This window comes from Poecilia mexicana, unplaced genomic scaffold (assembly GCF_051168715.1).
Source record: "Poecilia mexicana isolate PSO_F unplaced genomic scaffold, ASM5116871v1 scaffold_11, whole genome shotgun sequence".
NCBI classification, from domain to species: domain Eukaryota; kingdom Metazoa; phylum Chordata; class Actinopteri; order Cyprinodontiformes; family Poeciliidae; genus Poecilia; species Poecilia mexicana.
This window is the reverse complement of record NW_028263380.1, coordinates 16,520,598-16,533,347: the sequence shown is the minus strand read 5'-3', so window position 1 is coordinate 16,533,347 and position 12,750 is coordinate 16,520,598. Positions and strand designations below refer to the sequence as shown.

Below are 12,750 nucleotides of genomic sequence, written 5' to 3'. Positions count from 1 at the left end.
GTTTTTATTCTGTTCCTCACTGAAAAAGCATCAGTTTCTGGCCACCAGAGGGCTTTGTTGTTTGAATAGTAAAATGTTGCATTTTTGCACATTTGCTAAAACAAACAAAGGCTTGTTAAAACAGACATTTGTATTAAAACATTACAAACATAATTAGCATTTTTTAAAGTGTCTCAAAGCTTTTTAGGGCGATAAATATTAACTCTCAAACTGTTTAGTTCTCAAAATAACCAGTTCAATCAAATAATAAGGCCCAGTTTAACTGGGCCTTATTATTTTGAGAACTAAAACACGCAATGCGATTGATCAAATTCTGTTCACGTTCGGAGCGTTTTACAGCATCAGATTACATGTTCAGACACATACTGTGCTGTGAGTATGAATTAAATTAAACACCATCCTCCAGAGAGCTAACAGGAAGCATCCTCACTGCAAAGCATTAACATACAAATGAAGTTACACTTGTAAGTTACAAAACAGATACATTCCCAAGCATCTATCAATTAACTCATAACACAAGGACCTCTCTGAACAAGACTTACATAAATACAGACGTCACTGAATTACATCACACTTCATCATCTGCACTGGCGGCTTTGTGTGACTCTCTCTGTGTGTGTGTGTGTGTGTGTGTGTGTGTGTGTGAGAGTTTACACTCCAAATTAGTGCTTCGTCACTGCACTGCTTCCCTTCCCTACAGCACACTCACGAATGATCATCGTGCCCCGCAGAGTCCGCTCACATCGTGTATCCGATAAAGATCATTTGATAAAACACCTTCATCCGAGTTACAGTGACCACTTATTGGATTATTCTCACTGCAGAGCTGCAGGGGATTCGGCTTGTGAAGAAGGGAGTTATTGGTTGACCTGCGTTTTGTCTCACAAGAAGTTCAATTTGTGACGGTGGGTTGCATAATGGGGAAGTTGTTAGCATTGTGGCGTTGTAGTAAGAAAGTCTTGGGTTTGAACAAAAAAGTAGTGTGGCAAATTCATTTATCTCTGCATCAGTTCACTTGCTTACAGCATTTACCTTCATTTTTGGTCTAAGTTAAATGTCAGATGTAAATATAGCTAAAGTGAGAGAAATCAGCACTATTCATGGAGTTCCTCAAGGCTCAATTATCGGTCCTCTTCTGGTTGGTTCATCACTTCATCACAGTATATTTTTCCATTTATACACCAATAAATATGTCTGTTCCTGCCAATAACACCAACCTTTGTTTTCTAGAGATGTTTGTTGTAGGTTCTGATTATCTTTTATGTGAATAATATAAAACTAAGGCCTGACTTTGGATTTGGATCATAAAAAAAGTTTCAACATACATTCATATGTACATTAAAAATATGTACATTATATATATATCTATATATATCTATATATATATATATATATATATATATCTATATATATATATATATATATATATATATATATATAGATAGATAGATAGATATATATTTGTGTGTCTCACTTTTCAAAAAAGTTTTAAAAAAGTGAGACACTAAAGTTTTTTGTGCAGGAAATTATCCTCTTGCATCTACTTTTGGGAATATTGCCTAAAGATTCACCTTCCACTTCAGTCATAACACAGATTATTCATTTTACGAAAGATAAACATTTATTTATAAAGCTGAACAGATCCCCAAATAGATATTAGCTTAACGGCGTTACATGCTTAGTAGCGCCCTCTACTGTTAAGGGGAGATATTGCAGGAATTAGTGCAGCGTTTATGAAGCTCGCAAAGCTATTTATGATCACATCACACTAACTTCATCGCTATTAACTTACACTTAATATGTAAAACACTCGACACTTTTGAAAAATGCTTGTTTGACCAAAAGATGTCTCCACTTTTTAGTTTGGCTTTAATAAAAACCAGCGTGAGTGAGGAACTAAAGGTGTCTAATTAAACCAACTCCTCGACTTCCACCGCTGCTGGTCCCAGAAGACAAGATGCTCTTATTTTTCTTTGATGGAGAGAAAGAATATCTCTCTCTCTCTCTCTCTCTCTCTCTCTCTCTCTCTCTCTCGTCCTTTAAAGCCGCAACAGCTGGTCTCAGGCGTCAGAGAGAGCTGCAGCTCCGACAAGGAGAAAAACGTAACGAGAAAGGAAGGCAGAGAGAGAGGAGCGATCCGATACTCTGTTTCTGGTCTTCCAGCAGTAAAAAGCAATATTTCACAAGGAGCTGCGATGCCATCTGAGAAGTTAAAACCCCACGAAGGTTTTGAGACATTTTTGTGGACTCGGCCGCTTTCTTTGTGAAACCTTTTAATCTAATTTTTTTTTTCCGCCACTCTGCAAACAGTCACAACTCGCGTCCTGCTTTTGTTCATTTTGGTTTTGAGAGACATAAACCTCACTGGTTGGCACACGTTTTGGATTTTCAGCTTGTTTTTCCTCGTCAGTTTGTGACTCTGACTCTGCCGGAGCGGATCGGACAGGAGGAGAGGAGCTGTCCGGTGCTGAAACCTGCACGGAGTTAAATCTACAACATAAAGCAAACAAACAGGAGAAAACGGACATTTATATTTTCCTTTATGACCTACTAGAGCTCCATTGCTTTTACAGAGCTAAGTTGTAACTATAAAACACATTTTTGTTTAGTTTTGTTGCTGAAAACAAAGAAGCACAGGAGAAAAACTAAAGATCATGTCTCTACTTTTGAATTCGACGCTATAGGAAGCCAAGAGATTAAATTATATGCGAAAAATCAGCTGATTCCCATCACTGGGTGCAGACTTAAGAGGATTAGAGAAGAGAAGAAAAGCGTGTGTTAATCGTATGAGCGCAGGAGCAGCGACTGTCCCACCATGCCTCGGTCTTTCTTAGTGAAGAAAGTCAAACTGGACGACTTCTCCGCTGCTGAACTGGAGACCTCCTACAGCCGGAGAGAGGAGCTCAGTCTGCGGTTCCACAATCATGACAAAGGTTAGTCACACACACACACACACACACACACACACACCCCCCCCCCCACACACACACACACGCACGCACACACCCCCCCACACACACACCAGCCACTTTTCAATCCCAGATCTAAAGCGTTAGTCATGACTGATTGAGAGGGAATAGGAAACCTGGGTCAAAGCACAAAATATGCATGAAATTCAAGTCAGTGAAATGTAAAGTATTTATAGATCACTGTTTGCAGTTGGAGATTAAGGTATGCATTTTAAGGCTATTGGGTAAATAAATCAAGTTGACCTTGTTGAGGTCACAATTCTCAAAGGTATGTCTTCAGGGTAAACATAAATGGAAAAAAAACAAACTCCCACTTCCCATGGAGATTTTTTCCCTTGGATGTATTTTTAGACGTGCACAGAGAAATGCATGCCTAACATCTGCAGATGAGGGGGAAAAAAGTTACATGCAAGCTAAACTAAGTGTATTCCAGGTGGTTGGTTTCTGCTGTGGATCATTCCTGGGTCGTTGCTGCGCCAGCATGGCTTCAATTTGTAATATTCAAACTCAGTTCGATACGAAACATGTTATTTCAGCTCAAAGCACAGATCCAGAAATATTTAAACTAATCAATCCAACACAAGACACAGCCAAATGCTAACGGATAAGAAGTTTTGACAATAACTTCATGCAACTGACTAATATTTGAGATAGTAATCTGAATTAGAGTATATTTAGGATCAGATTGGACTGGACATTATTCAATCTAATGGATTGTTTTTGTATTTGGTTGATTTATTCAACGTTGCTGTATAATTTGAAATAAATTGGGCATGTTTTTCTTGCAAAGTGCATTGAGAGCTGAACTATCTAACCGAGCTCAGGCGATTGCATCTAGTGATTGACTTCACAGCAATCCCTCCTCCTGTGAGCTGTGGACTGATTTGCCTTTCTATGGGAAAATTCACACATTTCACACTTTGGTGTACTCACAGAGTCTTTGTGAAAAAAAAGTGTGTCACTGTTTGCGGAGTCAGCCAGAGGCATAAGCAATGTGTGCGGATTTAAATGTCAGATTTTTACAGAACAGGCTGAAAAATGAGCCACTTGTAAACATGTTTCTGATTCTCTCTCATTAAGCATCTATGGTATATTTAAGACTGCAAGTGCAAATTGTGTACACAAAAGAGGGTATATTATGTTCAGCTAAGTAGAAAAACATAATCACAGCGAGATATTTGCAGTAAACTGTATTAAAATGATTCTGTTAATAGATTATGTCACCAGTGTGCAGGCATTGTTGTTCTGCTACCTATTATGTTCCTCACATAATGGTCATCCAGACCCTGGAAGTGTTTTCCCAGGATTTCTGTTTTATTTTCCACATCCCCATTGACTGCGAATGGTTCCCACACGCTGCATAATCCTGGATACTCTGCAGGCTAAATATGATGCAGGAGGAAAGGCTGACGAATCTCTTCAACGCTGAGCAAAAATATCAGGGAAAATGGGAAATATAAAGAGAGAAATGAGTCAAACCACATCAGTGCCAGTTGTATGAAATGAAAGTGCAAACATTTGTCAAAATCAAGAAATCATCCCACAGAAAGTAAAAAAAAAAAAAAAAGTTATTTGTTAATTTTAAATGAATAATGTAAGAAACAAAAATATGGGTTTCACACTGATTCCTTTCCTGATGTTAGGTCCAAATATGTTTAAAAGCGATTATTTAAGGTTGATTTGTGGAAGAAAAATTGTAAAAAAAAAAAAACCCACAAGAGTAAAACTGCTTAGCAAACACCAAAAAGAAGTAGTTAAAAGAATGTTATGAGGCATTGTGATACATAGAAATTACTTGGACCATCTTTTGTGGCGGAGCCCTCTGCTGATTTATTATGCCACTGAGCAGGCAGCTGTTTCCAGCACACAAGGTCTGATAAGCAGCACCATATGTCAAACTGAGAAAGAATAGGCCAGATAGGAAGCGAACATCAGTGAGTGAACAAATGAGTCTTTACTGGGATGAAAATAACAGCCAATCGTTTGTTAAATCCCTTTATGGGGTTATTTTGTGCTTTGGTTTCGTCTCTGTCAGCTCTTTTCTGCCCTCTAGTGGGGAAATAACCGCAGTTTGAAAGGGCTGACTGAGTTTTGTTCCACCACCGGCATGTAATTGTGTTCGTGCAGCCTGGTTAGGTTCACATTGTAGCAAGGTCAAATGTAAGATGAAGAGATCTCAGGCGCTCAGACGGCGAGGCGGAGAGCAGAAACCTGCGACGGCAACAGAAGCTTTAAGGCGAACACGTAAAGACTCCAGAAATTATCCACCGTTATAAATATAACAAGATGTCGAGCGAAGCAACTGCAGCTTGTTGCTCGCACAGAAGCACACACTCGCATCACTGTGTTTCTGTCAACTCGGCACATTTCCCAGCCAGCTTGCACAGCTGAGTGCACAGCATCAAACTCACACACATGTGCACACACACACAGTGACCTACAAGTGTCCAAAGCACACAAGTGTGCATCAGTCGCTGTTGGTTTGGATCAAAAAATAAATTGTGGCTTGCAGCTTTTTTCCCCCTCTCTTTTCTCTCATTTTCTATGTCATCCTTTTATTTTCTTTCCCTTCCTAATTCTTTGCTCTTTAAGCACACATATAAGAGGAAACACTCATCTTTGGGATGGGTATTTAATCTTTAATAAGCATTTAAAATTGCTTTCAGCTCTAATGCTGCTAAGGTACTTTGAATTGAATACAGAGGAGACAGGGATGAAGATAAAGACAAACAGAAAGAGACAGAGTTCTGATGCTGAGGAAACAAAAGCAGCAGTTACGTAATCTTTTACACAAAAACTGAATAACAGGGAGAAATTCAAGTTTTACTTTTGTCATAATTTCTCTTAAAGACAGCCCATTTTCTCAGTCATTCTACAGTGTGGAAAAACAGCATAACTTAACATTTTCTAGGTGAATAGCCAAGCTTTTTATCCAAGTAGTTAAGGCACTGAACTACTTGGATAAAGTAGTTATCCTAGTAACTTATTACACTGTAATAAGTGTTACTAAACACTTATTACAGTGTCTAATAATTGTAATAGTCAAATACAGTTATTAGACACACGAGCATGGACTGCAGACGCATCTCCTCTGATTGTGAAAACATGTTAAACAGGTCAAATACAAACAGTTTTTAAACATACAGAACCAACATCTGTTACAAAGAGTTTGACATAAAAACAAAACAAAATGTAACGTCCAACAAACTACCAAGTGGTGTTAATGCTGTCCATTATACCTATGAGCCATCCTCTGGTGACATCATTGTACCATTTTCATTGACTGCCATCATTTGGGTCTCTTGTGGTCTATCCTGGATGTGCCAGCTGCTGCCAAAATTAGTCATTTTTATGCTCATTGCTGGCATCTGCACTGGAGTACATGATGATTAAACATTTCTCTGTGAACCCACACTTGATCTTCTCTTTTGTAACACTCATAGGAAATCTGTAATATACATTAAAGAGAATCTCTGTTGGCAGAAAAAGACCTATTTCTGTTTGTGAAGAGTGTTACAAGTCTATTTTAAAGACTATAAAAATCACATTACATAGTTGTGAAGCATTGCATACTAAGCCTTTGTATGCTCAACAACACTGAAATATTTCTAACTTAAAAAGCTGTTAGCATGAGCATTAGCCTGCCAACATTAACTTAGAATAAACATCTGTTATGAACATGACACTAATCAGTTGTGGACCTAAGTATTAGCATAGAATTGTAAAGCTTATCATATGTAACAATACCACCTTTTAAGCTAAATGGGATTTGACATTAGAATTAGCCCACATTACATTAGTTTAGTGTAGTAGTGTGATAATGCTAATGTTAGCATTAGCATACATTACATTAGATTAGTGTAGAATTATCAATTTGCTAACATTAGCATTAAAATGCTAATGTTAGCAAATTTAATGCTACACTAATTTGCTAACATTAGAATTAGTATGCTAATGTTAGGAAATTTAATGCTACACTAAAATAAATGTAATTCTTACACTAAACAAATTTAATACTACACAGTGTACTAATGTGCATCAATATGCTAATGTTTGCATTAGCATATAGCCTTACTTGCTGATTAGCTGTTAATTTTAGCAACAGCTGGCTAGCAAAATGAGAAAGTCAAATGAATTAGCTTTAGGCATTAGCACTGACTTGCTAATATGTAGCGTTTGTTCGCAATTTAATTTTTTTTTTCTTTTTTTACATATTTATTAAAACATTTTTTTCTGTTTCAACACTTTAGGGCAACCAGATCCATCACACTATATGCCTAAGCTACAAAGTAAAAATGAAAATAAATAAATGAATAAATGAAACAAAACAAACAAACAAAATAGGCTTAAGGCCAATTTTCCTGTAGAGGAGATGCTGAAAGGATGTCAGTTCAGGCCAGCTTCTTTTCTTAGATGACATACCTAATTAAATAAAGCTCAAAAAGAAACACATGATCACGTTTCAAAAACTTTACTCATGCTCTATAAAACAGGAAACACACACACACACACACACACACGCACACACACACGCACACACACTGTGAGTGCAGTGATAGAATATTTATGATTCATGATTTTCAGTCTTTCCACCACACCTCACCATTCTTTCCTCCATCTTTCTGTTGTTACTCTGTCTTAATTACATTTAAAATGTTAAATTAGAAAGAGAGCAGAGTGCAACCCTGCCAAAACACACAACCACAATTACCATAAAAAGTGTAAAATCCTTTCCTTCTTTCTTTTTTATTTCTTTCTCTCTTCCATTCGTCTCCCTTCTCCAGGTCGTATTATCGATCAACATCTGAGCTTTTCTCAGAACTGCATCATGAAATTATATTACCAGCAACAGTATCTCCTCTGCTGTCTGTGTCTTAATGCCCACAGAGTGCTAATTGAAATGGAGAGCTATTGATCGGCAGATCCACAGGAGTTGTGGCTGTGGGTTATTAGCGACCAGTCTCTCTCTTTGCGTCTGTTTGAGTTCAGCCTGTTGAGCTGAAGCCAATAATAGAAATAATGAAGCAGCCGACATCAAAACTCACTAAGAAATAATTGATCCGATTTGTCAAGAGCTGTGCAGAAAAATGCGGGGCAAGGCCGGAGGAATCCGTGGATCTCCAGGCAGATGTACTTACAGTTTAGCTCAAGAGGAGGACTGTCAGTATCGGCGTGCCCACTGAGCATTAGACCTCCCATCTGCTGTAATAGAGATGGTCTACGTTACAACAGCCGAAGCTCTGACAGCCCCAGGGTGTGACGGTGTGTGGCGGTGGACCTGTCAGGAAAGGTGCAGTTGATGAGGAGCAAGTGTGCTCACTGAACCCTTCTATGAAAAATAAAGATTTCCTACAGAGGGTCGGAAAGTGTCTACTCAGTGCTGCCAAAGGCATAAAAGCATTTTAGTCCCTCTATAAATACCGCATGGTTCTCCATCTCCTGGTTCTTTCCCAAAAGGAAAAGGCACAAAGAAAAGGCAAAATATGGTCTTGAAGCACAACTCATCTGATCGCAGTTTAAAATCAGATAGCAGAGATGCCAGGCTGTAACTCAGTGTTTTGTTAATAATAAATGAAGTGATCTGAGTTTAATTTGAGTGTGGTTCACTCTCACACATGTCTATGCACAAGTTTTAAGTCATCCTTATTTCTGTAGCTTACAATAAAGGGAGGCCATTTTTCTAAAGTTATTTTTATCTCTGGTGAAACTTTTCTTTTAAAAAAGAAAAACTTTTGACTGGAGGATTCAGAATTGCATTTTTTTAAAATCAATGCAAACAGTCAACTGATTCTTTCGGACATAAAAGTAGTGACCAAATTCTGATTCTTTCTTTTTTTTTTTTTTTACTTAATGCGACTCGTATCTGATGTTTTTATAACAGTCTGAACAACACAGATCAGATTTTTTTTCCGAATATGACCCAGGCCACTTAGATATCCGATACGTATCCGATCTTTTCAAATGTGACCTGAATCATAACGGTCAGGTCCTGAACGTCACAGATACTCGACAAACGTCACAGATACTCGACAAACGTCACTGTTCTGCGTCCTGATACGCCCATGCGGGAAGAAAAATAACAACCATGACGGATCATAACGAGGATTAAGTTGTTAAAGTGCCGCTCCGGTCGGAGAACAACTTCAAATGTGTAAGCTAAGCTACACCGTTAGCATCCATGTTTACTTCCGCAAATACTGAGCACTTCTTCTATTTATGGCGGTGGGCAGAACACTGAGAACGCTGACAGTAATGCGCCCCCTACTGCGCATGCGGGACACTTTCAGGTCACACTGGAGAATACGAAGTGTGAACGACCACGGCAAAAAATATCAAATCACAAAAGGCTGCAGTGTGAATGTAGCCAAAGTTAAAGCCAACATGTCAAACACTTCGATGTGGAAATAAGCCAAAAAATCTGGAAGGGAAAGTTGGGTTTGTCTTATGTTCAAGGTGCCACATCCATTGTTTTAAACAATTACACAAAAGTTTAAACAGCATGGTTTGTGTGCAAAATGTTCATACCAGAACGAAACTGAAAGACCTCATCAATAAACTGGCTAAGGCATTAATATCCACAGTGAAACCAGTCATTACTTGCATATAGGCTGAAAAGTCACTCAGTCATAAATCTAGATTATAGTGTCAGTACATTTAGTGGCAATAACTGAATATTTGGAGATATACAGCTCTGGAAAACATAAGAGAACAATTAAAATGATCAGTTTCCCTGATTTTACTCTTTATAGGTTTATGTTTGAGTAAAATAAACATTGTTCTTTTATTCTATGAGCTACTGACAAGATCCAAAATTCCAAGCAAAACTTTAGTATTTGCAGAAAATGAAAAATGGTCAAAATAACAAAAAGATTCAGTGCTTTCAGACCTCAAACAATGCAAAGAAAACAACTTCATATTCATTTAGAAACAATTCTAATGTTTTAACTCAGGAAGAGTTCAGAAACCAATATTTGCTGGAATAACCAGGATGTTTCCAATGGGGTTCGGAGCAGTGGACTCTTAAGTTTTTCCAGAGTTGTATGCTCTGGTTTGATAAAACTCAAGGTTTGATCATACCTTTGGTACATTTAGATAAAAATAATAAAGGCTTAAAAACATGAGAACACTGATGGAGCTGTAAATTATGGAATTTATTGTATCATGTTTGTTTTTCTGATTGATACACCTCAGAAATTAAACAGCATAATGAAAATTATATGCACATATTGAAGCAACATCTCCAGGTTTGAGTCAAGTATTTTAAACTGAGGGACAAGTAAACAGTCATTAGTGGCAAAGTTGTGTTTTAATTTGATTCTTTTTATTTATGTGGCGCCAATTCACAACACGTCATCTTGAAGTCAAAGTAATTTTAATATAATCATCCATTTCAACTGATCCTAGTTATCAAAACCAGTTTGTCTTATTTCAAGTGTACACTAGACCAAAAAAAATCCTTCAAGATTTTGTGTTTTTGCAGTCTAGATCTTGTTTTGGTGCTCTATAGTTGGATTTTCTGGTAATCTAAAGCAGATTCTCACACCCAAAAGCACAAGAGTTGGATACATTATAAGAATTACAACCCAGATTTTAATGTCTGATCGTCCCTCCCTCCATGATGACTAATGTGTTTTGTTGTTTCCTTAGGTTACGTCAGTGATTATCTAAGTCCGAATCCCTATGAAGACGTGGTGGGAAGCGATTCCTCAGTCATCTCTAAAGTGCCCTCTCCCAGCCACTCGTCAATCATCTACGGCCACATTAACAACACCTATTCAGGTATCCACAGCGACATCCATGGGGACTCGGACCAGCCGGACAGTCCGAGGTCTGAGGTCTCGTCCTCAGCCGGCGGGTACATTAACGGAGACGCCGCCGTGAGCGAAGGATACTCAGTAGACGCCTTTTTCATCATGGATGGACGGTCACGAAGAAAAGCAGCGGCAAACCCACGAGGGGCCACCCAGAGGCACACATGCAGCGAGTGCGGCAAAACCTACGCCACGTCCTCCAACCTGAGCCGACACAAGCAGACGCACAGAAGCATCGACAGCAAGATGGCCAAGAAGTGCCCAACGTGTGGGAAAGTGTACGTCTCCATGCCCGCCATGGCCATGCACCTGCTCACCCACGACCTCAAGCACAAGTGTGATGTGTGCGGGAAAGCGTTCAGCCGACCGTGGCTGCTGCAGGGTCACATGCGCTCGCACACCGGAGAGAAGCCCTTCGGCTGCGCGCACTGTGGGAAAGCCTTTGCTGACCGGTCAAACCTGCGTGCCCACATGCAGACTCACTCAGCCTTCAAGCATTACAAGTGCAAGCGGTGCAACAAGACGTTTGCACTCAAGAGTTACCTGAACAAGCACTACGAGTCTGCGTGCTTTAAGGGGGCTTTTTCCCCACTGAGCTCACTGAGTGAATAAGAGTCTCTGAAAGCACATCTAGGGTTTATTTACTTCATTTACATCCGATTTCTTCTGCTTTACTCCAAAAGATTAACCAGAGCGCAACAAAGGAGGAGTTTTTTTTTTCTCGTTTCGCAAGCCTCTCAGTTATTTTTATTTGAAGGTTTATTAAAAAGTTTGAGAGAACCTGATAGGATTTATCCCCCAGTGAGGTAAACTAAAGCACAGCACATCTGGTGCTTCATACTTTGAGATCTATTTGTGTCCTTATCAATCCACGTCAGATGTTTTTCTACCAACGAGGAAATGACACAAAAGCACAATTGCTCTTCCACGTCTCTGTCTTTTCTCAGAGTTCATGTGATTAAGCACAGAACCCACCGTCTGAGCAAATTATTTTCAGCTTTTTCAGACACAAACATTCATAATCTAAGGATAATTCTCGTGTCTTGTTTTCAGTGAAACTGAAGCTTACAAGAAAACGCAAAGGAATCAGAAGAATAACCAGTGTTCTGCTTTTGACGATGAAAAATATGAACAAAAATGAAACTCATACATTACGTAGATTAATTACACATGGAGTGATATATGTGAAGCATTTTGATGATTATAACTTGAAGTGAATGAAAACCCAAAATTAATTTTCTCTTATAATTAACTAAAAGTGATTTTTAATGGGAAAATGTAAGTTCTGGCCTTAAAAGTCCTGGTAGACTTTATAGTTACACTTCAGACAATCATTGGCATCTTCCATATGGAGAATAAGCCAGAAAAAGTCACTGCACAAGAAGCTGATTGTTCACAGAATGATGCAAGCATCCAAAACTGAGTGGAAGGAAAACATTTAGCAGAAAATTGTGCACAATGATTTAATTTGAGACGAATCGGGTTCATCATAATGAGCAGAAATGAGAATTTGAAATTCACTATATTCAGAAAAACATTTGAATTCAGGTGTTCCAGCAACGTCCATGGCCAGAGGTGTATGAAATCAACAAATTAGTGTATACTGTTCTCTGTGTAATACATCTACACATTATATGAGTTTCACTTTTTAAATTGAATTGCTAGGAACAACTTTAAGTCCATTAATTGAGCCACAGTATCTATAATATTCTCTTACACCTCAACATGATTTCATCCCTGGTGAATCTTTGAACCACAATGAATTGTGAAAACAAGCAAGACCCACTTTTCCTACAAATGCATTGAAAATATTGAAGTGACAGGAAAAAAACGTGAAGTTCTTTTTAATGTTTAACACCAATTGGCTTCTGAATAATAGTAAAATGATCCTCTAGTTAAATATTAGCACAAAACACAAACTGAGCCATCAGGCTGCTCCAAAATGATCTAACGTTTATATGTTTTTTCAT

The 12,750-nt window shown here is 38.4% G+C and overlaps 1 protein-coding gene across 1 annotated transcript; it reads left to right on the top strand.

Annotated features, from left to right (window-relative positions):
* Positions 1 to 2,815: 2,815 nt before the first annotated feature.
* On the top strand, positions 2,816 to 11,813 carry LOC106916854 (transcriptional repressor scratch 1-like). Its single transcript, XM_014985440.2, has 2 exons — positions 2,816 to 2,933; positions 10,617 to 11,813. The coding sequence occupies exons 1-2, from the start codon at positions 2,816 to 2,818 to the stop codon at positions 11,390 to 11,392; spliced, it is 894 nt and encodes a 297-aa protein (XP_014840926.1). The 3' UTR covers positions 11,393 to 11,813.
* Positions 11,814 to 12,750: the final 937 nt, after the last annotated feature.